At 41.8% G+C, this 24,463-nt stretch overlaps 1 protein-coding gene across 6 annotated transcripts; it reads right to left on the minus strand.

Annotated features, from left to right (window-relative positions):
• Positions 1-3,785: 3,785 nt before the first annotated feature.
• COPS8 (COP9 signalosome subunit 8) lies at positions 3,786-24,070 on the minus strand. Of its 6 annotated transcripts, none has more exons than XM_043525189.1 (9): positions 24,016-24,070; positions 22,886-22,986; positions 21,248-21,318; positions 19,119-19,167; positions 16,426-16,558; positions 12,755-12,862; positions 11,102-11,164; positions 7,541-7,582; positions 3,786-5,472 (listed from the first exon to the last, which is right to left on the minus strand). In XM_043525189.1, the coding sequence occupies exons 2-9, from the start codon at positions 22,910-22,912 to the stop codon at positions 5,393-5,395; spliced, it is 573 nt and encodes a 190-aa protein (XP_043381124.1). In that variant the 5' UTR covers positions 22,913-22,986; positions 24,016-24,070; the 3' UTR covers positions 3,786-5,392. The 6 variants fall into 6 exon arrangements, with proteins under 6 accessions (XP_043381124.1, XP_037768284.1, XP_043381126.1 ...); XM_037912356.2 differs by having other exon boundaries at positions 23,861-24,027; XM_043525191.1 differs by lacking the exon at positions 22,886-22,986 and having other exon boundaries at positions 24,016-24,038.
• Positions 24,071-24,463: the final 393 nt, after the last annotated feature.

Here is a 24,463-nt window from a genome sequence, read left to right on the forward strand (position 1 = left end):
AGCCTAGTAGAATGTGTTCTAACTCTCTGGGGAAGGGACAACCCTTCCAATTCATAAGCTCTTTGAATACACAACTGTACAGAAATAGCTTTTGCCTGGTTCTTTCTTTCATAAGCAATAAACAATTGTTGGGATACTCTAAATTGTTTAGTCCTGTCTAAACATCCATGTTACGTAGCTTTGCCCTCACGAGCTGGGGAAAAAATTATAAAATTTTAGACTAGTTTATATGAGGTCTTGTAAAAACTTTGGGTGTGTGTGAGGAACTACCCCGTCTTTATGAAAAACGGTAAAAAGCAGATCAGTCATTAACAAATGTAGTTAACTTACATATCTTGCAGAGATAATGGCTATTAAAACACTTCTAATAGACAGAGGAAATAAATTACAGGCTCAAAGGGAGGTCTTATCAATTGTGAGAGCACTACGTTTAAATCCCAAGATGGCATAGTGTATCTTATTGGACGGAATAAATGATTTTGGCCCTTAACGAACACTGTAACTGCATCATTAGTGAACAATGATTCTCCCCCCCCAGGTACGTGACACGCTGATGTGACAGAGATGAACCTTTACTGAAGATAGTGAAAGATCTACTTTTTCAGCTACATCACTAATTGGTGCTGCACATATATATTATATTGTATACATGGAAATTCACAAAAAATCTTTTCCATGTCTGGCTAGAACTGTCCCATGGACTCTTTCCTGGAATTCAATACATTCTGCACCTCCAAGGCATAATTGTTTTCTAACATCCCCAGACATGCTGCTAGATGGAGAGACTGATGAGCCAGGTGATAAACTATCCCCTTATAACAACAACATGTCCGGTGCCAGTGGCAGGGGCTACATTAGCTCTCCAAACAGGTGAATTAAGTCTGGATACCCTCATTGTCTGGGACATGCTGGCACTATTACAATGTCTTTGGCTTTGTCCTATCTTATCGTATTTATCAATTTCTGTGTGAGAGGAAACTGAGAGAAATTAAACATTAAGTTTCAGAGTAGCAGCTGTGTTAGTCTGTATCCCCAAAAAGAAAAGGAGGACTTGTGGCACTTTAGAGACTAACAAATTTGAGCATAAGCTTTCGTGAGCTACAGCTGACTTCATCGGATGCATTCAGTGGAAAATACAGTGGGGAGATTTTATGTACACAGAGAACATGAAACAATGGGTGTTACCATACACACTGTAACCAGAGTGATCAGGTAAGGTGAGCTATTACCGGAGGCGGGGCGGGAGAAAACCTTTTGTAGTGATAATCAAGGTGGGCCATTTCCAGCAGGTGACAAGAATGTCAGAGGAACAGGGGGATGTGGGAGGAGAGAAAAAACAAGGGGAAATAGTTTTTACTTTGTGTAATGACACATCCTCTCCCAGTCTATATTCAAGCCTAAGTTAATTGTATCCAGTTTGCAAATTAATTCCAATTCAGCAGTCTCTCGTTGTAGTCTGGTTTTGAAGTTTTTTTGTTTTTTTTTGTTGAAGATGTTGTGATGTTAACTGCCATTTGTGGTAAACTGGGACAAACAGTACCCAAACTTTGGGTGAACCATGTCCAGCTGGGCTGTTTTATAACTCCAAATCCTTATGTCAAATCTGAGACCTTGTAGGAATCACATATGACAAAAGTGATTCTTTCCATTATTATGGGCTTGTAAGACTACTTCTTCTGATGTTAATATTGAGAGACATGATATTTGAGGCTGAGAATAATTCCTTCTTTGGCATTATTAAGGAATCAATGTACAAGACAACATACTATCTTTGGTATCTAAAGTTTGGAGCTGTGAACAATCTCTTATTCATAAAGACCAGAGATATAGCTGTAGATCTCAGATTTTTCATCTTTTCAGTGCTCCATCTGTCCATACGCTAAATGGACCTTCCCCTTCAAACCTCATCTTCTTAGAGGTAGGCCTGCTGATCTAATCCATGCATGCCTTCTTAAAACGATGGCTGAAGCATCTGAATTGATATTTAGCAACATGCTACCATTCCAAGAGCAGAGCGTTTGCTAATTTCTTATGTTCCTCAGATACTGATGAACACCATTTCCCCCCAGATACGATACTGTTACCTTGCCATGACAACCTCAATTTGAAACATGCATGGCTAAAGTGGTGGTAGAAAACATTTTCCTACCAATGACATCTAGTCTTTTCCCTTCTACATCAGGGGGGAGTGGAGTGCAACTGAGCACCTCTGATCTTTGTAAAGCTGCTTCTACAACCAATGAACTGGGACATGAGTGGATGTGAAACATGGTGAAATCTTTCCAAGAAAACTGGTACAATTTGTCAGCCTTCTTTGATTGTTCCAGACTGCCTTTGCTAGTTGGAACAGCCCTTCCAATAAGGGAAGAGTAATCCTTTGTCTAGTGGCTGCTCCCAATATATAAAAATGGAATGAGATAATTCCTCAACTGAAACAGAGGGAATATCCAATGTCTTCACCATATGATCCACTAACTCATGAATGCCACTGTATTGTCTGAAGGTGCGAGGCTCACTTGCCCCTTACATTCTCATCTGGGGACGTCATTCTTCCAGAGTCTGGATCTGACTCACCACTCCATTAATTCCCCCTCTTCTGATAATTCTCTCCCTGATGTAGGAGACACAGCAAGGCTTATAGGTTTTACTGGATCAGTACCCTTCAGGTCCAGTAATTACACCTCCTCTTTGAAGCTAAGTGGAGAAATAGTCCCATACATAGCAAATTCATAGTAAGGTGCTGGAGAAAGTCATTGTTACCATCAAATCCAAGGTGGTATTTGCTAGTCAGGCCAGAAACCCATAGTCAGATCTGATGGTATATATCTTTGCCCAGATGGATTCAAGGTATATAGGTATCTTTGTCTATAATACATCCTCTACAGATCCTTTCCACGATCCATACTCTTCCTCCACTCTCAGGTTATTCTTAGTTCAGACATAACTGGAGACAGTAATACCCTTGGCTGAAGAAGGGAAATTGGAGAAAATATTTTCTCTGAAGAACCAAAAAGCATTTTAGGTGATGTCAAAAGAGGAGAAATTCTAAATTCCTCTACATGATCTCTGCTTTTTGGAGAAATACATATCTGAGTCTGTTGAGGTACATCATCTTCTTGTTCCTTTACTGTAAATTGATCCTCTCTGGCCGATCTATGAACCTGTGCCTTGACTACTATCTGCTGCAGTGCCACACTGCTACCAGCCTCCGGTGCCACAGTACCTTCTTGTTTCACCGGTGCCTCAAGCCTCGTTTTTCGGAATTGGCTCACCTGGATCCAAGAGCATTGGAAACATCTTTTGAAAACGTGTTTCTTCTTCAGTTCCACACAATTAACTATATTACTACCCCTAATAAAACTAACACTTAACTAAGATCTAAATTAGCCAGCTAATCATGGATCTGGACGGATTCCTGAGCTCCACACAAATCTGTTTAGCTGGTCGTGGTTAGACAGAACTGAGATAGCTGGAGAACCACACCCTGTTTATACCATTGCCTGAAACACTCAATGTTCACTGAAGGGTGGGGCAAAGGAGATGAGTGAGTGCTCCAACAGCTACTGATATCTAGAATTCTACCATTCAAGGCTGCACCAGTCAGAGCATCCCATGAGTGGGAATATGCATAGGGCACTTTATGCTGTGTATAAATCTTCATTAAATAACCGCATAAGCATAATGTACAATATTAACCTTCATACAGCTTTACCATTCAAACTGACCAGCTAGCCATCAGATTTGAACATTTACTCTTTGAAGGAAATGAAATCAGGTACACAAGCTTAGTGTAAACATGTTTTAATATCACTGAAATTATATTTGCATCAATATTTATAGAGATCCAAGACTTGGAAGGGCTTCAAATAAATAATCTTTTGAATGTAAATGGTTACATGTAAAAGGGGGTCTAAAAGCAACAGCGCACAATTTAGAACCCCTTTCCCTCGGACCCAAAACAAAAGAATGTACAGTAGGTAGCACACACTGGGAGAATGTCACTACAGATAACAGGAACCTGCCATCTTCAAGTGACAAGCCACTGAATATGTTGACGACAACCAAATGAAAGGAGAGAGGAAGGTAAAGGCATGCACTGCCCTTTAAGGCACGACTATGTGCCCCGATTCCATTTTTTTAAACATTAGGATCAGGCAAGAGAATGTAAGTTGTTTCCTTTCCAATTCTGAAGTTAATTTTGAATTCAAGGATTCATACAGCAGTACAGGACGTATGCTACTCCAACTGATGGTGCAGCATACTCCAGCCCATCCTCCATAGATTTCTTTTATTCAAAGGCATCTAATTTTTAAATTCTTTTCCAATGAAAAGAGCAGTCCAGAAAGCTAAAAAGGCAGGCAAAAAACTCCTTCCAGTGAAGCCATCACCAGCCTATGACACAAGTAGATCCAGGCTTTAGAGTAGTATTGAGAATCACGGCATAACTTTCTAACAAGTTACAGGGCAAAATATTGGTCTGAGTGCCCGAAGAGTGGCTGCTTTTAAAAGTTAAGCCTTCCAAAACCAAATGCTTTTTCAGAGCAAGTGAAGTGAACATTTGCCTCCCCCAACTCCCATAGCAACTTTCTGAAATGTATTCTCTAGGTGCCCCAGGTATATTAAAAATATCAGTCTGCGGCAAAAAAAAAAAAAAAAAAAAAAAAATAAGTACACCAGACTACAAATAGCTTTCACAGAGCACTCAAAACTAACCCTAGGGGAAATAAGACAACTCAAAAATAGGTAAGCAATGATGGATACAAGAGTAACCAGTTATAAAAATCTCACCATAAATGGAAGGAATCTTGCAGGAAAGTACAGTAATAGTTACTGTAACTTAATGTAACTTATAGTTCACAACCAAATATTTATTGTACTTTGCAAGGCTTCCCCTTTACAGATGCAGGTAGAATAGCTTTCCCCTCTTTATACTTAATCCATTTGTGACTGATTTTCCTGGTAAGTATTCCACTGCCAGCAATGGAAGCATCAAAGCCACAAGTACAAAGGACTTAATGATTACGTTAATCTCCTTTGCTGATGGAAACTCTTCTTTCCTTCTGCTTGCTGCTTTGCAATAGACTATATCAGTACAGTTGGAGAGATATGCCTTTTCCCACTGAGAGTCATAAGAGAATAAAACTTAACATGTAATACTGTTGTGTACCTAATGGATAAATATTATTGGAGTTAAGGACTACTTCAACTACTAACTTTGCTTTGGCAAAACACATATAGGAACAAAATATATACTATATATATATTTTATCAACATATTCCAGTAGTGGGAGGCTGCAACATTCAACAAACAGGATAAAAAGTAAGTTTTAGATAGTAGAACTGCCAGTACACAGAATTTCCGGGTTCTGTCTTGAACACAGGATTGGGATCATTAATTTTCAAGAAAAGCCACATAGTCAGTCAATCTGGCCAACTGTTGTTCATTAGGAATTGGTGGAACTGTAGCAGGTTCTATAAAGAACACAAACACACACAGCATTAATAAAATTAAGGAGGCAAACCAAAGCCCAACATCACCCATCCCAGCAGCCTTGACATTAAAGAAAAATGCATACTAAATTCCTCAGATTGTTTCCTCATCAGCCCGAGAGTGACTCTCACTCCTACTCGCGATCTCCTCATATATTCTTTGTTGTGTTGTGGAGAAGGAATTACTTATTTGGCCCATAACACACCACTACTGCAACAAAAGTTACAAATAGCTAGGATACGTCTATCACTACTTCTAGACCTCTTCACTCTTCAAGAGCTATTGGCATAAACTGAAGGACTGCCAAGTTTCCAGCACATCATGTCTGTTTGCGAACTCTGGAAATGACTCCTGCAGCATCTTCACCTACAGTAAAGTTCCTATAGGTCTGCTTGCATTCTGCCTTCCTCTAGAAGAAGGGTGACCAAACTTACTGACCCTCTCAGCCACATACAATAATCTTCAGAAGTTCGAGAGCCAGGAGTGCCAGCCAGGACGTGGGGCTTCAGCCCTCCAGGGTGCACCAGCTGGGACTTCAGCTGAAGGCTTGAGACCCGTCTCCCCATAGGGCAGAAGCCCCTAGGCCCCACCACCCTGATGCAGGGCAGAAGCCCTGAGCAACCCCCAATCCCAGTCTGGTAGGTGGAGAAGGGAGTAAGGGAGGCGGGGCTCTGTGAGCCACACAAACTGTAAAGTGCCGCCTCCGGCTTGTGAGCTGCGGTTTGGCCACCCCTGCTCTAGAAGCAGCAATAATGAGCATGTCTGCTGAGTTTTGTCTCTAAGATAAAGTGAGACATACCTAATCAAGGCAGGGTGGAAAAAGCACTGGATGGCTGGCAAGAGAAGGCAGCCATAGTACATGTACCAACTCTACAAGAATGCGGAGTTATCTAGTGGTAAGGGTGAAGTGCAGGTTAGAGAGGAGGATAACTGAAAATGGAAGGGAAAATTAAGAGAAACAGAGAATGAAATTTAGGGGTAAGAGAAAAGGAGAGTAGAATGAGAATAAACTGAAGGGACCGTCAAGAATAGAGGCAAGAGATAATTAGGAGGAGAAATGAAAAATAGTGCGAAGAAAGGAAAACAACACAAGGAGTCAAAACTGAGGAAAGGGAAGGCAGACAAACAATGTGTTATATAGAAGTGATTCCTCCTGTAAGGTCTTCTCTGAGGGAAAGTACACTTGGGAGATATTCACCTAGCCTTTGTATAAAAAAAATGAATCCTCAACCCCAAATATGCAAAGCACCCCACTTCCAGATGGGGGAAAACAGAAGGCTATCACTTTTTGAAAGCATGTTTTTTTAAATGAGAGACTTCACACTGGCTTGGGAAGACAAACCTCCACTAAATGTAAGTTCACTTGGAATCTATAATACATGTGTCAAACCATCAAATCAGATGTATTCTGAATATACTCAGTTGTATCATATGGAGAACAGAGTTTTAGGTGCCAGCATCACCAATGAAAATTGTACAGTTTAATCCATTATGAAGCCTTCAGTTTAATTAAAAAAAATAAAATGAGAGGTGGAAGCTGGAAGAGTCACTTCAAATTTTTTATCTAAAGGAAAGTTTAAGATAATACATTCTTTGCATCATACAGAGGCTATAAAGCCATTTAAACACTTGGGACTTGCCTACTTGAGAGGTAACTCTCCTTATGACAATCATAACTGAGATGCTTGAGCTGGATCATTCTCAATTTAAGAGAGGGGACTGGCAGTTCTCCGAGGGTGTTTCTATTCTGGAACCAGTTCTCTACTTGGTCTAAACTAGCCTGGGTTTTACTGGTTCCTGGGCATGCTACAATGCTCACCCTCACTCAGACGTCTGTGGGAGAGAGAAACTGAGGAGGGGGTTAATTTTGCCTGGTCAGTGAGTGAATTGCTGGAGGTTGTGTGTTTCATTTGACATTGCTGGGAAGGTGATGCTGAGTTAGCTATTTGTTTTGTTTACGTATGTAAAGGGCACATAAGAGTTTCAGAAAGGCAAATTGTGTATTTATCTATATTACACTTTTTAAAATAAATCAAAATGAGCAAATACCTGGTAAAGGAATAAATCTGTTAAAGGAAGCTTCCAGTGCCCCTAAAGGAAAAATGCAATGGAAATGTTAATCCATTAAGGGACCCATTCTGCTAAAAATACAGTTCTAATGTAAAAAGAAAAGGAGTACTTGAGGCACCTTAGAGACTAACCAATTTATTTGAGCATAAGCTTTCATGAGCTACAGCGCACTTCATCGCATCCGATGAAGTGAGCTGTAGCTCACGAAAGCTTATGCTCAAATAAATTGGTTAGTCTCTAAGGTGCACAAGTACTCCTTTCTTTTTGCGAATACAGACTAACACGGCTGCTACTCTGAAACCTGTCATTATGCAAAGTTCTAATGTACTAAGCCAAAATTGTCTAAAACTCTATAATCCATAGGGCTGGTCTTCACTATGGTGAGATTGATGCAGCAGGAATCGGGACCCGCTAAATTGATGGCAGAGTGCGCTCCGGTCAACCTAGTACTCCAGCTCTCTGAGAAGAGTAAGGGAAGTCGACCGGAGAGCGTCTCCTGTTGAAGCAGCACAGTGAAGACACCGGGATAAGTTGACCTAAGCTACGTCGATTCCAGCTGTTATTCACGTAGTTGGAGTAGCGTAACTCAGGTCAGCTTACCCCCGTAGTGAAGACAAGCCCTTAGAAACAAACCTATTACTATTTTCTTTCATGGAAATTTTTATTGTATAGTATAATATCGGTCCATTTAAACTCCTAAGCATAGTGAATGACAGACTGAAAATGAAGACTGGCCCTCCTGCCGATTTCATTTGTCTCACAATGGAAGTTCAGCCCCACGCAGCACTTTTAGTTATATGCACTAGTTAGCACAGTGTGGGTTGCAAACTGTTTTGCTGTAAACATCATCCTATCGCAGGGGGAAAAAATGGAGGATATGCCTGTTCAGCTGAGTCAGGTGGTGTGTGTTCAAACCTCAGGTCAGTCAATACACCCAGGACTATAAGTGAATTTCACCACCTTGTCTGGAACACATTAAATCATTATTTTTTGTTCAGGTGAGCAGGATTTTAATTGTTCCGGAGCCCAAGACAGTAGGATTTTTTCCTAGCTCGTTAAATGTAACAGTACATTTTAGGAGCAAGATATATTCTGGCAGATCTAATCACCTCTCTTCCTTGTTTTTACGGTGCTGTTTAAAACTAGTATTTAAGAAGTTTAGAACAGTAGTCTCTGCTCTTTGCAAAATTTTACTCAAGTTTTTACATAAATAGAATTAATTAGCATTACTTTTGTTAAAGACAAGCATTTCCCAGTATGCTGTTTGCAAAAACTTGCTTTATCTTTTCAATACCGTATCACAATTACAATTAAAAAAAAGTAGTGGAGTGTATAATCTTGTGTCAAAACACAGACACATAAATACATGATCATGCTGAACTAGACCATACCACTGTCTGCCTCCTTACACATTTGAAGGATCTGCACAAAATGTTTGCTTTCTTTTTTACACACAGCACTGTTCATACTGAACACAGAATCTACTTTGTGTAAAATGAAGTAAGTATTAACTTTTGGTTAACAGCAACATTTTGCCAGGAACCAATCCCGTCCCATTGAGTTTAATGTTAATGGGATTTGGATACTAGTAATGGCATGCCATTTATTCACAATATTTTTTGGAAGAGACCCCCCAGTTGCAGGCAGGTTTGCTAGGCTGCAGCCAGGAAGGGAGATGCTGGGATGGGTCTTCCCTGGCTACAGCCCTGCAAACGTTCCTGCAGCCTGTGCTCAGTACATCCCAGTGCTTCCTTCTGGGGCTGCAGCCCTGCAAACCTGCCTGTGCACCTGGACCGCACAGGAGGGGAGATGCTGCAGGCTGGGTGGGGAGGCTATGTGCAGAGCAGTAGCTAAAACTTGGATACTAGAGCTGCACAGTACCTCACCCTGTGCTCTCAGCATTGTACCCTGCCTGGGGGCTGCACCCAAGGAAGGAAGGTCTGGGACTGATGCCCAGAGAGCGCAGGAAGAGGTACTGTTCAGTTCCATGGGCTCCCAGTGCCCCTGCTCCTCGCAGAAAGCCTGGGCTCCAGCGGCCCTTCCTGTGGGCTGCTCTGCCCGCAATGAGGTTTGCAGGCTACAGCCAGGGAAGGCACATCACAGTGCTTCCTTCCCTAGCTGCAGCCTCACAAACCTGCCTTCTGCTTATTGGCAACTGCCAAATATTGGCAACTTTTAGGTGGCAACCGAGTAGAATCATAGAATATCAGGGTTGGAAGGGACCTCAGGAGGTCATCTAGTCCAACCCCCTGCTCAAAGCAGGACCGATCCCCAATTAAATCATCCCAGCCAGGGCTTTGTCAAGCCTGACCTTAAAAACTTCCAAGGAAGGAGATTCCACCACCTCCCTAGGTAACGCATTCCAGTGTTTCACCACCCTCCTAGTGAAAAAGTTTTTCCTAATATCCAACCTAAATCTCCCCCACTGCAACTTGAGACCATTGCTCCTTGTTCTGTCATCTGCTACCACTGAGAACAGTCTAGAGCCATCCTCTTTGGAACCCCCTTTCAGGTAGTTGAAAACAGCTATCAAATCTCATTCTTTCCTTCTGTAGACTAAACATCCCCAGTTCCCTCAGCCTCTCCTCATAATTCATGTGTTCCAGTCCCTTAATAATGTTGACAGGTTTCAGAGTAGCAGCCGTGTTAGTCTGTATTTGCAAAAAGAAAAGGAGTACTTGTGGCACCTTAGAGACTAACCAATTTATTTGAGCATATTCCAAGCTGACACCAACTTTCATGTTCTCCTTCAGCATTTCGAACCATCCTTTTCCAGGTCTTCCTTGTCATCTTTGTCCCACAATTACTAGCTCTTGCCCTCCCTGGCCAATGTAACCCACATCATCCCACAGGACTCGGCCATCTAAGTCGATACTCCCTCAGCTTTTCCATAATGGAGACTTTCTGCCTCCTAGCTTGTACCATTTCATTACGTAGCATACCAGCTCTGGTCTTACCCAAGTGTTCCCCTGATCATTCTCATTTCAGCAGCGTGAAGCAGAAGTAGTTCTCTCGCCCTTATTGGCCAGAATTCCGACCCATACACCGTGGCTGGCCTAATCGTGATCTTACATACTTTGCTCTGTAGTTTACTTGGCATACTCTTATTGCAGAGAATTCCCATCAACTCTCTTCATTTACACCAAACGCTATTCAAATCACATTCTCTGAATGGCTCAACATTGAACCGAGGTACTTCAACTGTCGCACATACTAACTAATTTTACTGGCTTCTTGTTGTCCCTCTCAATTAAGTATTGCACGTGTTCCATCTTTTGTTGGCTGATCTGTATACCATTTTCTTACAATGCAACCCTAGGTCTCTTTCCAGTTAGTATTTATCTTTACGGAACGGCATAATGTCATTGGCAAAAAGTATGCTCTGTGAAGCCGCTCCCCTAATCTCCTGTGTCAAGATGTCCTTGCTATACAAAACAAACTCAAATTATATTAGGCATAATTTTAATTACACTGAAGGATACAATACTAGAAATATCAAGCCAGATCCAAAATGCATCATGGAATAACAGCTCCACCTACCTGGCTTTTTAGGCATTACCATACGAGTTGTTGAGTCTGCTTGCCATCCTTGTTCTAAAACACCTGAAAATGCATTTTAAAAATTCATAAGAACGAAACAATTACAATTTATTATATGTATTACCATAGCACCTATGAGCCTCAGCCATGGACCAGCACCTCATTTGCTAGGCGCTGTATAAACACAACACAGACATGCTCCCTCCCCTGAAGAGCTTACAATCTAAACAGACAATACAGAGACAGTGTGAGGGAAAGGGTAGGAACACATAAGCAAAGTGAACAAAGTGATGACAGCAAGTGTCATGTTAGATCCACTTTTGGGGGGGGTGGAGGGGGGGAAGACACTAGGTTTATTTAGGCGGTGATCAGCTAAAGGGAAACAGGTAGGCACACTGAAGGGAAAGGGGTGAGGGAGAAATGATATCCTCTGTGTTTGACTCCAGTATCAAATAATCCAAAGTTCCCACTCACTGGAAAATGTCTGAATACACTTTTACTCTGCAATCCAACTTTTTAAAGATTTATTTCTCAGAAGAGCTTATGACAAGATGCACTGCTGGAGACATTTAGTTGTATAAATGCATGACCTTTGTAGAAGTGATAGTACCCTGAGACTTATTCAGTCAGGCCTGATGCAAAGCTTTACTTTCATTTCTTGTCCTGGAGCGTGGGCTTCTCACACTCTTACGAAAAATGGAATTCCTCCGCTATTTCAAAGGAGGAAGGTTTATTGTGGATCCTAACCTAGTAAATGGTGGTAACTGGAGAACTCAAATACATTTCCCATCCTAAAAATTAAGCAATTTGCTTTTACTGTTTCCCTTCTCAGTAATCATCTGCTTTCATAATAATCTCAACCTTATGTATATTTTTGGATCCTCCTCCCAATTTATTTTGCTGTACCCCTCTACTCCCCATCCCTTTGCCTTAAAAGGGGTTACAAGAGCAGCAGGGGCAGAAGTGGGACCTCATTGAGCAGAGAACTGAGCAGGGTGAAACCTACTCCACACGATATACTTCACATGTTACAGATATTCCTAGATTATTAAAATGGAAATTTTTTTGAAATGTTATTTAATGTATACATTTATGCTTTAATTTTACTTTATTTTAATCTGACAAGATGAGTGAAATACAGACTAGGAAATGTCACTATGGTTTCTAACCAGTATCACTTTCCAATTCTCTGGTACAAGCAATTGTTGGCAATATTCACATTGTAACACTGCTTTGAAATATTTAAATTCCAAGAACAGATTTACATTAATGGAAACCCTATTAATTAGGTTTTGTAAAGGTTTTCTTTTATGGACAAGACTTCAGACCCAAGCTGTCGAACAGCGCTCCATTAAAAATCAGGAACGTACAAGAATCCATTATTAAAATTTCATAAAGGTCAACTTTATCTCCAGTTTTCCTTCAATTTATTTGAAACATTTTCACCAAAATCTGTTAGGCCTACAATGATGAATTTTCTAAATACAGAGGGCCCTCTGGCCTTTTTTTGACTTGGTGTAAGGAAGGGAAAGTGTTCTTAAACCCCTTTTATTTTATAATGGGATTCTTTAGTTGGTCAATTTAATTCCGGTCTCAGCCTCAAAACAAAATAGTCTGTTCAAAGGTAATCCAGAAAGTAAAACAGTAAGCTACCTTTCACAGCTTCTTCTACAGGAAGTCCAACAAAGGCTGCAAAATCATCTGCAATTATTGAGGTATATGCCTGAGAAACCAGTCCAAAAGCTCGTCTCCTAGTTGCATCTATTAAGGGGAACACATTTTTAAAAGATACAATTGTCTCAGTCTTCAAAACACACAGCAAGTCTGAAAATGCTTTGTGTCTCCTAACAGTGGAGAGCCACATTTCTGCAAATCTTGTGCTTAATACTAATAGTTTATATTTACACAGTATGCTCCATTGAGTGCAAGCTTAAAAGAGGCTTTGTAAATATTAGTGGAGCTTCAACACCCCTGAGGCAAGCAGTAAGTATCATGACTTACAGATAGAGACATTGAGGCAAAGAGATTAAAAGAACTTGCCCAAGGCTGTGGCAGAGCTAGGAACAGAACCTCGATCACTTAACTCCCAACCCTGTGCCTTAACAGTTAACATTTAAGCACAAAGGGTATGAGGTACAGTCTAGTCACTTTGCTCGAGCCCAGGACTAGGCTCATTCAGAAAGACAAGATCTGGATAACATGTTCTGAAAATCATCTTAGTATTTTAAAACATTTTTGGTGTAACTCCAGAAAGTGCTAAAATGCTTCCAATTTTACTGTAAGTAAAACTGAAATGTTCATAGCTAATTAGCTATCCAATTTTATTTCTGCAAAATTCTAAAAAGTCAATTACTAATTTAAGTTTAAATATAATTATTCAATAATTAAAAATAAATAATAAATGTTTAAATAAATGACAGATTCATGTCTTAAATGATGCTTTAATCCCAATATGGCTCCAAAGTAACACTACATCAAATTGTTTCCTTATTAGCCCAAAGAATGAACTGGAATTCATGTTTTGAGAGGGGATAGTGAAATAGCCGACAAAAAAATATTTTCACAGACTCTAGTGCCCCCTTGCAGTGAAAAGCTATTAGCACATTAGTGTTAAGCAAGATGTTACCACTCAGAAACATCTGCACTAAGTGTCTTTAATTTTCAAAAAAGAAAAAGTAGAATCTTTGCCCATAACTGCTTACATTAGGCAAACTCCAAGTAAGATTCCTTAGAATCCTGCAAGGTGTAAGACTAATTTTAAAGGGACATTGTCAAGCTTGTGGAATCCAATAAGAGGGACTTATTTTGAAAGTTGTGTCATATCAGAAGCTTGATCATCAGCATTCCAGATATGCAATTAAAACTAGACTATAATGTGAAAGCAAAAGAGGCCCATCATTCTATTTGCGGTACATCACGGTGTTTATTAGAAGAAATCATTTAAATCTAATGTTGAAACTGATGTGTTCCTGTAAAGGTTTTATATTGGAGCTTCATATTTGAAATCCGTCAGTTAAGATCTCTGAAGGCTATGGGACAATCTTCAAGGTTGATTTTTATTCTTAACAAGTTGGAAATATCCCTTCAACACAATGTGGTTGTGATACCCTCTGTATAAATTTCAGTTATTCAGTTAGATCACAGGTGGCCAACCTGTGGCTCCAGATCCGCATGCGACTCTTCAGAAGTTAATGTGCGGCTCCTTGCATAGGCACCAACTCCAGGGCTGGAGCTACAGCCGACAACTTTCCAGTGTGCCGGGAGGTGTGTGTGCACGCGCTCACTGCTCAACCCCTGACTCTGCCACAGGCCCTGCCCCTACTTCACCCCTTCCCCCAAGGCCCCCCCACTCCTTCCTGCCCCCGTCCCTGAGCCTATTATACCCTCGCTCCTCCCCCTCCCCGCAGAGCCTCCTGCATGCTGCAGGAGGCATGGGGAAGAAGGGAGAGGTGCTGATCAGCAGGGCTGCTGGCAGGTGCAGGGGAGCTGATGGGGGGCTGCTGACATATTACTGTGGCTCTTTGGCAATGTACCTAGGTAAATTCTGGCTCCTTTGGCCACCCCCGAGTGAGAGGGATATTCAAGAAGTAATAAGAAAAGGAGTACTTGTGGCACCTTAGAGACTAACAAATTTTGAGATTTTTTGAACCAGAAGCACAGATTTTAAAAGGAAATTTTTTTTCCTTTGGGCTGTTGGAAAGCAGGTTTTAAGCTGAAAGCAGTTAAGATGTTTTTTTGTGTCTGCTTGGGGGCCAGAGCAGAGACAAAAGGGAATTGTCTTTTGTGAGCTGGAGTTCTCTCTACTTAAAGGCAGGGTAGTTAACCTCCTGCAGGGAAATTCACAGGTCTTCATAGACCTGAAGAGGGTTTTTTTTTTTTTTTTTTTTTAACCTAAGAGCAACTAGAGGGGTTTTCTGTCTATTTGCCTGGAAACAAAGGGTTCTCTCTGTCTGTGTGTTGCTTTTGCCGGGACCAGAGCAGCAATGCAGGTCAGAACTCCTGTAAAGGGCTAATAAGCAATCTAGTTAGATATGCGTTAGATTCTGTTTTGTTTAAATGGCTGATAAAATAAGTTGTGCTGAATGGAATTTATATTCCTGTTTGTGTGTCTTTTTGTAACTTAAGGTTTTGCCTAGAGGGATTCTCTATGTTTTGAATCTAATCACCCTGTAAGGTATCTACCATCCTGATTTTACAGAGATGATTTCTTTACTTCTATTAAAAGTCTTCTTGTAAGAAAACTGAATGCTTTTTCATTGTTCTCAGATCCAAGGGTTTGGGTCTGTGGTCACCTATGCAAATTGGTGAGGATTTTTATCAAGCCGTCCCCAGGAAAGGGGGTGTAGGGTTTGGGAGGATTTTGGGGGGAAAGACGTCTCCAAGCGGGCTCTTTCCGTTATATATTTGTTAGACACTTGGTGGTGGCAGCAATAAACTCCAGGGGCAAAAGGTAAAATAGTTTGTACCTTGGGGAAGTTTTAACCTAAGCTGGTAAAAATAAGCTTGGGGGTTTTTCATGCAGGTCTCTAAGGTGCCACAAGTACTCCTTTTCTTTTTGCGAATACAGACTAATACGGCTGCTACTCTGAAACCTGTCAAGAATAGTATATTCCCAAAAACAATGAAGCCCACAGACTTATTGAATCTTGAAAAATCTGAATCTTGAACATTTTGAAGACATTTCTTTCCACAAGTGAGTTATTTATGAAACCAGTAGCTTTTGTACACTTAAAATATTCTATCCATCTGTTTACAGTACTAATTAATATTTCATTTGTAAACAAAATTTGGCCCAGCACTGCAATGAGTTCTACATGAGCAGAGGTTTTACTTGCACAGCGCACACTGCAGGATCAGGGCCTAATTTTGTTTTCAAATGAAATTTTAAATCAGTAGTATAAACAGATTGATAGAATATTTTGAGAGTACAAAACATGTTGGTTTCATAAATAACTTATATGGGTAAAGAAATTTCTTCAAAATGTTCAAGATTCAGATTTTTCAATATTTACTGCTCTACTTAACAAAAACACCTGGGTATTTGCTCAGTTACTGCAGAAAGCACATTTCTATTTATCAAGAACTGTCAAAGTGCCTGGCTGAATGTCCTTGCGCCAAGAAATACACAATCTAAGCAAAACTGTTCTGACAGCAAGTTAGCATACACTAAAAATCCAAGCCAAAATACAACCTCCTAGAACGCACAGTGAGTCTTGAGCAAGGGTTAATGGTAGCATATAGTCCGATATGGCCAACAAAACAAATTCAAATTAAACTTCTCTGCCCTTAATCTGTGTTTAAAAAATTAAAAAGTATTTTTGTACCTCTAAGTGCTTCCATGATTGGTTGAATAGTCTCAGACCACTGATGTGCGCCGATTGTTGTGTAGATTCCTGGAAAGTCTCTCTGCCAAATTCTTTGTCCTACTGACCAAATTCCACCAAGTTCAGAATTTGCCTACAGTGACAAAGCAACCAAGCAATCAAAACAGAACAGATGTATTATTCTCTGCCATGACCACTCCACTACTAATTGCATTTTGCTGGAAGTATATTTTTTCCCCTCTCTGAATAAGTAGGCATCACAACAACAATTAGAATGAAATACCACAGTAATCTTGATATTAAGATTCAGACAGTATGATACCGCATATGTCACTGATACTGGTATAAGAGTGATGATCCAGTTCAAACAATTCCAATTTTTTTTTTTACACTAACAAAGCAGGTAACGCTTCAAAAAACAAGCACCATACAGTAAAGAGTGTGTTATTTGCCTATTCCATCTTTCTACACCCCCGTCACCATCCAAAAAATGTGGTGCAGAAGGGAGCAAGAAACACACACATCACAATTATACCACACTTTTTAAAAGTGGACTAATTTTGGATGATTAAGGGTACGAACAGATAAATATGCTAACAAATATAGACAGAAAGCAATCAGGTGGACAAGTTAGAAACCAGCTGTATAAATATAGGAAGCAATTAATAAAGATTCTTCTATGTAGCCAAGAAAGTGGATCTTGCTAACTAGTCTCCAGAGCAACATGTCACTAATAATTACATATTAGAATAGAAATAGGCAGCAGTCTGGTGATAAGAAGAGGAAAGACCTCCAGCATGAAAGGTAAATCTGATTCTCATTCCTGTTGGACAGGTCAATTCTGTTTCAAACCACAAAAGGGCATGAGGATCATGGAAATCACCTCCCATGAGTTTTGTCAGAGGATGCAAAAGCTGCTGTGACAATTACTGTTAACGAGGAGTTACTAAGTGTGGCAAGTTATGTCGCAAGTGTGATACAAAAAAAGGTTTGACCCAGCAATATTACTGAGACCACTAGTTGACTTTTATTATCAAATGGCTGAGCCTGATTGACCTTTCCTTCACTACTAGGAAATTGGTTTTCAGAGGTATCTGAGGATTTATTACCCAGTCTCAGACCTCAAGGACTTCTTGGCAGAGGACTGCAGTGCCACTTCCTCCCTATTTCCTCATGTAAAGCTTTCTGCCCCAACTGTCTCTTTAGAAACCCAAATCCTAAAGAAAAATCCTACAAACAGGCAAGCACTTTTGGTATTAGAGACCTGACTTCTCAAAAGGTGGTTCTAATCCAAGCAGGGCATTACAGTAAACCTACACTATGGATTCAGTGTGGCAGCCGTGTTAGTCTGTATCCGCAAAAAGAACAGGAGTACTTGTGGCACCTTAGAGACTAACAAATTTGTTAGAGCATAAACTTTCATGGGCTACAGCCCACTTCATCGGAGGCATAGAATGGAACATATAGTAAGAAGATATATATATATATATACACACACACACATACAGAGAAGGTGGAGAACACCTTCTCTGTATGTATATATCTTACTGTATGTTCCATTCTATGCCTCCGAGGAAGCTGGCTGTCGCCCATGAAAGCTTATGCTCTAATAAATTTGTTAGTCTCTAGGGTGCCACAAGTACTCCTGTTCTTTTTATGGATTCAGTAGTTCAACACAAAGCTTTCAGTATTCACTTGTAATCTGGAAACCCAGCCACTGGAATTCATTAAATCATGCTTTGGAATGATGGATTAGTCTGGCTTGTGGCCACATATCTCAGATATCTTGGAGAGTGCCTCATATGGAAGCATTCTATTGTTTCTGGTAGTTAGACATCACTGTAGCTATGAGACGCAAAATGTGGAGTTTGGTTCCTGCTATACCCGTTGGCTGTTTTATTTTCAAGTCCTCTATCCATTATACCAAGAAGTGCAAGGAGGAAGAAAAAAAGCTTTCTTCTGAGATGCGTCTTTTAGGATTCTACTGCATTCCAGTGTATCATAGGGAGAATAGTAATTTACACTGAACACTGTAGTGTCTCCTAAAGCCCAGGTGGAGAGTCAGACAGAACCTTCTGAAATTCATGCCAATAAGGGGATACATTCACATGTAAATATAACTATAAATAAAATCCAGTGACGTTATCAGCCTCCTCTTTCCAACAGTGACAGAAGTGTTCCCAGACACCGTTTTGACCTTTTGAAAAGTTGGCTGAGGTTGTGAATCAACTGCAGGATGTATCTGCCTGACTTTTGGTATCTGGAAGTACTCAGAATGGGTCCTTTGCCTTCTTTCTGCTGATGGCCATTTTTGTCATGAGGAACTAGGTTTCCAGCAACAACTATTGCTGATTTGCTGAACTCCAATGTATTTTGAGGAGGTGGCCTGAAAGGCTCATTATTTTGGGTAGCAAAATAGACAGAATAAGAGAGCATTTTGCAGGAGCAGACAGATGCAGATGATACCTATCAGCAAAGGGAACAGGCTGGCATGCCTGGTCAGTGCCATCTGCTGGCAAAGTGGTTGAAGAGCTCAAAACTTTGAACCTGGGCCAGTCATCAACCGCACAGCTCCGACTAAAAGTGAAGATTTATTTTAAATGCCACATTTTGGAAAAACCCTTATCTCTAAACATGTAGAATAGAGCACAGTACCATCTCCAGTCTTAAACTGTACTGAAGGGAATACTTACAGATTTAATAGCAGGAGGAATTCTTTTCCAAAGATATCGTGCATTATTCCTAATAAACAAAATAAAGATCAGTTAAAAATATTTTTAACAATTATATTCATCAGATAATTACTGCTAGAAACCTATGAAAAGACAGTGATATTAAAGATGTCTTCTGATGTAAGTGCTACACTTAATGGGGTGAACAAATCAAGCATTTAATAGCATCACACACCGATTTATGCTATACATGTCATCTTAATGCTTAAAAATCTGCAGTAAAATGGCTTTATATCAAGGGAGATACAAAAATTCAACTATGCAAGTAATTTTGAAATAGATGCAATAAGAGGACATATTGCAAGCCTGTGTTCAGAACGTCATGACACTGAAGTTTAATGAAAACATTCCCCTGCAATATTGTGAACACAAACAGCAGCACATGATAACACCAAAGAGAAACTGAAGTCTATGTTCATTATCCAGCCTAGTGAAATGCAAGTAGCAAGAAGTAAATAAGAGGTAAAATGCTCAGCCTAAATAATCCAAGATGCTATTTAGTAATATAGGAAAAGGTTGTTCCTTATCTTTAGAGTGCCCACTTAAAACTGACAAGCCCGTTAACCGGAAAGTTTGTGCCGATCCCTCCTCTCCTATGAGCAGCCAAAATACCAATATCACCATTTAGCCACATAGTAAACACAATGGCTGGATATTTCTCTGACCTTCCATTGTAAGTAAAGAGAAATATTGCGATTTCTGATACCACTCTGTGGTATCCATGGGTAGATGCTGACTTCTTAAAACGCTAAAAACTGCATACGTGACCCATGCTTTCAGAAGCCTGAAAGCAGAATTATTCCTGATAGTTCTTATACACCCTCAAGAACAATGCATATCAATATAGTGTCACAGCATATGCACATACTGTACGGCTGAGAAGCAAAGACTTCTGGATTTTATCTATATTGTGGCTCATTTGAAAAAGCTTACAGGATTTTACAGCAGCAATAAGAAAGTGTTAAATATGATTGAAATGTAACCAATCTCAATACTGTCTTTTAAATTTCAGACTACGATTAAGCAATTTACCCGGTGTTTACCAGATTGAGACTTAAATTAGGGAGAGCTGGTTGGCATTACAGACAAGATTAAAAGTAATTGTTTGATGATTGTTTTGATGCCCAATCAGAAGAACTAGTTAGAGGTTTTCAGCTTCTATGATTGTCTACCAGTTGCAATACAGCGTTGCAGTCTGTGGGGGAATCTCATTTGCTTCAATGGCCTCTAATATTTAGGTAGCCAATGGTGGCCAAAAATGTTTTTTCCATCCATGGTTGTCTAGAACAGTGCTTCTCAAGCTATCTGATGTGGGGGACCGGCAATTTTTTTTCCCCAGTGTGTGCACAGACGGGCAGCTGATGGCTCGCGGACCGGCACCGGTCCGCGGACCACCACTCTAGTCTAGAAGGTTGAGACCTTTTCTTCATTACGTGGACCGTGCCAGTTTCCCACCGTCATCTCCAGAACAGATCACAGTATTCACACTACATTGGGCTATGCTGGAAGACTATTTGGAAGCTTCAGCTAGTGCTGAATACAGTCTCTCCCAGAAGGAGGTAAATTACAAGCTGTTTCCCCTGAGCTGCACCAGCTGCCAAAGTAACTGGATTGGGTAATGTCTGCTTGAAAAACTGACACTCTCCTTGCATGAAACCATGGCTATGGTACTTGAGAAGATAAGCCCCCTGGTTTAATTGCAAAGAATATGAAGACAAGACATTTCAGCAGAGACGTGGCCACTGACTCTGGAAAGCTACCAGCCATGAGCCACCAGAGCTGAATAAGCTGAACACTGTAAGACCCATCTATTTTCCCAGGCTTTCAAGAAGGGGCAGGTGAGAGAAGAAAAAGACTTTACAGGGAAATAGCATTTATTATTCCTGACAAGCTGAAAAGGAAGAAAAGAATAAGATCATTAGTTTATCTGTACATTTACTGCTGTTTTCACATACTTGTGCCCAGTGCACTGGATAATTAACACACAACAGTTTTTAAACAGTTCTGTCAAGTTTAGGTCAAGTTCTAATTATGATACTGAATTCCTGTACATATTTTAAATTTCTAGGGTGACAGTAACAGCTACTTACATGTCATTGTGCAGCAGGTACAGTGCTAGAAGCTGACCATAAACTGGGGGTGTTGCAATTCCTCCAGGGGCCTTAAAAAACAAATCCAACTCACTTAATTGGATTATACATCTTAAACAGTTAAGAAGGGAAATTGAAGTAATTTTTTTTACTAAATATCTCTGATTCCAACAGGAGAGAACCCATAATTTAACATTTCACATAAGATTAGCTAGTTTCCACATCAGAGAGCGCGCGCATCTGTTCACAGCCAGTTTGACTTTGTTATAAATTATATAAAAGATTACATCAATATTAAGGTCAAAATTTTAATTCCAACAAGTCAGAAACCTTAATCCTGTTCCCTAGCATGGGTATATTACAATAAGGTCTTTCGTTACATGAGCATCAATTAGAACACTGACATTAGCAGCAGCCACTATACTTCAGGATCCAGACAGTTCCCACCCAAGCCCCATCTCCAGGTGTTCATTCATGACATTCCAAATCCTTTAGTTTCTAGGCAGAACTTTACTATACTTGGTCTCTGCATGAAAGTTTTGTTTGTTTTTTAAACAAAGGCTAAGCAAAATTCCTTTGGCCATTTTGGAGATGAATGTACATTCTCCCCCCCTCCCCCCCGGCCCCGATTACCAACTGAGAACAAGAACATAAAAACAGCCATACTGAATCAGACCAAAGGTCCATCTAGCCCACTAGCCTATCTTCCAACAGTGGCCAATGCCAGGTGCCCCAGAGGGAATGAACAGAACAGGTAATCATCAAGTGATCCATCGCCTGTCACCCATTCCAAGCTTCTGACAAACAGAGGCTCGGGACACCATGCCTACCCATCCTGGCTAATAGCCATTGATGGACTTATCCTCCATGAACTTATCTAGTTCTTTTTTGAACCCTGTTACAGTCCTGGCCTTCACAACATCCTCTGGCAAGGAGTTCCACAGGCTGACTGTGCATTGTGTGACAAATACTTCCTTTTATTTGTTTTAAACCTGCTGCCTATTAATTTCATTTGGTGACCCCACTTCTTGTTATGAGGAGAAAATAACACTTCCTTATTTACTGACTCCACACCAGTCAAGCTTTGCAACTTCAAACTTGACATGTACTATATAAGCAGCACACACTCTGCTGAGTTTGAAAAAAAGAAAAAGGTTTTAAAACAAAGTTACAAATTTGAAAATATAGAATTTTCATGTGTAATGAGTTCTGTTAGACTTTCAGTTGTGCTGTGCATATAAGGACAATGCAGCAAGCATATGTACGCAGATAGTTGCACGGCTACTTCATTTGGTTAAAGGGCTTCAACAAACTCATCTACTGAAACACACTGAGACTGAGAACTAGTTGCAGTGTTCTGCTCAAAGTGCAGGAGGAAAGTGGTACGTCCCTAGATCTGATGCTGGGATAACTTACAGCTGCCTTGAGGTTCCTCTAAAATTTACGCTGGCTTGTAACAGCTCCCAAGAGCTCACTAAGTTCCAGCAACTCCCTGCTCCCAACATCAGGGAGCCTGGAGGAGATGCCACAGAGCTTTCTCAAGGTGCAGTAGAACTAAGTTGGCCAGCCTTCTCCAGCGTCCAAACTGCTGCTATTCAGAAGGTTACTGTGCAGAAGTGAAATTGACAAGATACTCACATGGTTGCAGACAGGCACAAAACACATACTGAGTAGGACCCCAAAAAAACCAGCAGAGGGGGGTATATTAGTGGAGACCACTTTGCTGTAGCCAGTGGGCTCTGGGATGTGAGGAAAAAGAAAAGAGAATATTCCTTCTTCTAAGCAGCCAGTTTAGGAGAAAGCTTCAAGTTTATCAGAAAAGGAGTACTTGTGGCACCTTAGAGACTAACCAATTTATTTGAGCATAAGCTTTCGTGAGCGATCTTCTACACTTTCCACAGTATGCATCCGATGAAGTGAGCTGTGGCTCACGAAAGCTTATGCTCAAATAAACTGGTTAGTCTCTAAGGTGCCACAAGTCCTCCTTTTCTTTTTGCGAATACAGACTAACACGGCTGCTACTCTGAAACCTGAAGTTTATTAGAGGCTTTCTAGCAGAAAGCTACAGAAGATTTCTCCTCTAAGGGCCCAGGTATTAAACCCTGGGAGGAACTACTATTGTTCGCAGTATTATGGTAATGGAGAGAAGGCCCAACTGAGATTGGTGCCCCATCATCCTAGGCACTATGTGTGTGTACACACACACGTAGCCAGGGACAGTCGGGGCTCTGAAAAGGTACACACTAAAGAGGCGAGACAGGGGGCACCAGGAGGGAAAGGCAGAGAGAGAACGCGAGCCGCGCGAGGTCCCCCAGCAGGCCGGCGGCAGCCCCCGCTCCCCCGAGTCCCAGCGCGGGGAGAAGCGGGCTGAGCGGCTCCCCGGGAGGCGGTGGCCCCGGGCTGAGCCGCGGGGGCGGGAGGGGTTCACCAGCCGGAGGGGGGAGGGGTTCGGGGTCCACCAGCAGCAGCAGCGCCGACCTCTTCAGGCGGCCACTGGTCACCGTCACCCCGCCGCGCCCTCTTCCCGCCCCTGCGGCCACCGGTCTCTCACGGCGGCTGCTGCTGCCGCCGCCCCTGGCCGCCTGCGGCGAGCCCCAGCGCCCGCCCCGCTACCTCCAGCTCCTGGGTCTCGCACTGCTCCAGCAGCTTCTTGAAGCTGAAGGAGGTGTCCGCCATCACCGCCACTGGCATCTTCCCCCGCGGCCCCGGCCCCGAGCCGCCCCGCTCCGCTCGGTGCCCGCAGCGGCCACTCCGCGCGCGCCACCCACCACTTCCGGGCCCGGCTCGGCGGGCTACGCACTTCCGCCCGCTGCCGAGGGCCGGAGCTGTAGCCGCTCTGTCTCGCCCGTCTCGTATACACTGGAGGACTCGGGGGACTGCTGGGCGGGGCGCGGTGGGAGGTGTTTGGGGGGGTTGCTGTGGGGGAGGGGGACGTTGCAGGAGGGGGATATTGGGGATTGCTGTGGGTGAGGGGGATGTTGCGGGGGGATATTGGGGGTTGCTGTCGGGGGTTATTGGGGGGTTGCTGTGGGGGAGGGGGATATTGGGGTTGCTGTGGGGGGAGGGGGATGTTGCGGGGGATATGGGGGGTTGCTGTGGGGGGAGGGGGATGTTGCAGGAGGGGAATATTGGGGGGTTGCTGTGGGGGAATATTGGGGGTTGCTGTGGGGGAGGGGGATGTTGCGGGGGATATTGGGGGTTGCTGTGGGGGAGGGG

Source organism: Chelonia mydas, chromosome 11 (assembly GCF_015237465.2).
Source record: "Chelonia mydas isolate rCheMyd1 chromosome 11, rCheMyd1.pri.v2, whole genome shotgun sequence".
Classification (NCBI taxonomy): Eukaryota; Metazoa; Chordata; order Testudines; family Cheloniidae; genus Chelonia; species Chelonia mydas.

What these genes read in the sequence shown, in the direction of transcription:
- COPS8 (XM_037912355.2), bottom strand. Translation starts at nt 23,938, where the DNA reads ATGCCAGTGGCGGTGATGGCGGACACCTCCTTCAGCTTCAAGAAGCTG. An exon ending in GCGAGACCCAGGAGCTGGAG is followed by an intron (nt 21,319 to 23,860) that starts GTAGCGGGGCGG and finishes TTGTTTTTTAAG; the next exon opens with GCCCCTGGAGGAATTGCAAC. An exon ending in TGTAGAAGAAGCTGTGAAAG is followed by an intron (nt 11,165 to 12,754) that starts GTAGCTTACTGT and finishes ATGCATTTTCAG; the next exon opens with GTGTTTTAGAACAAGGATGG.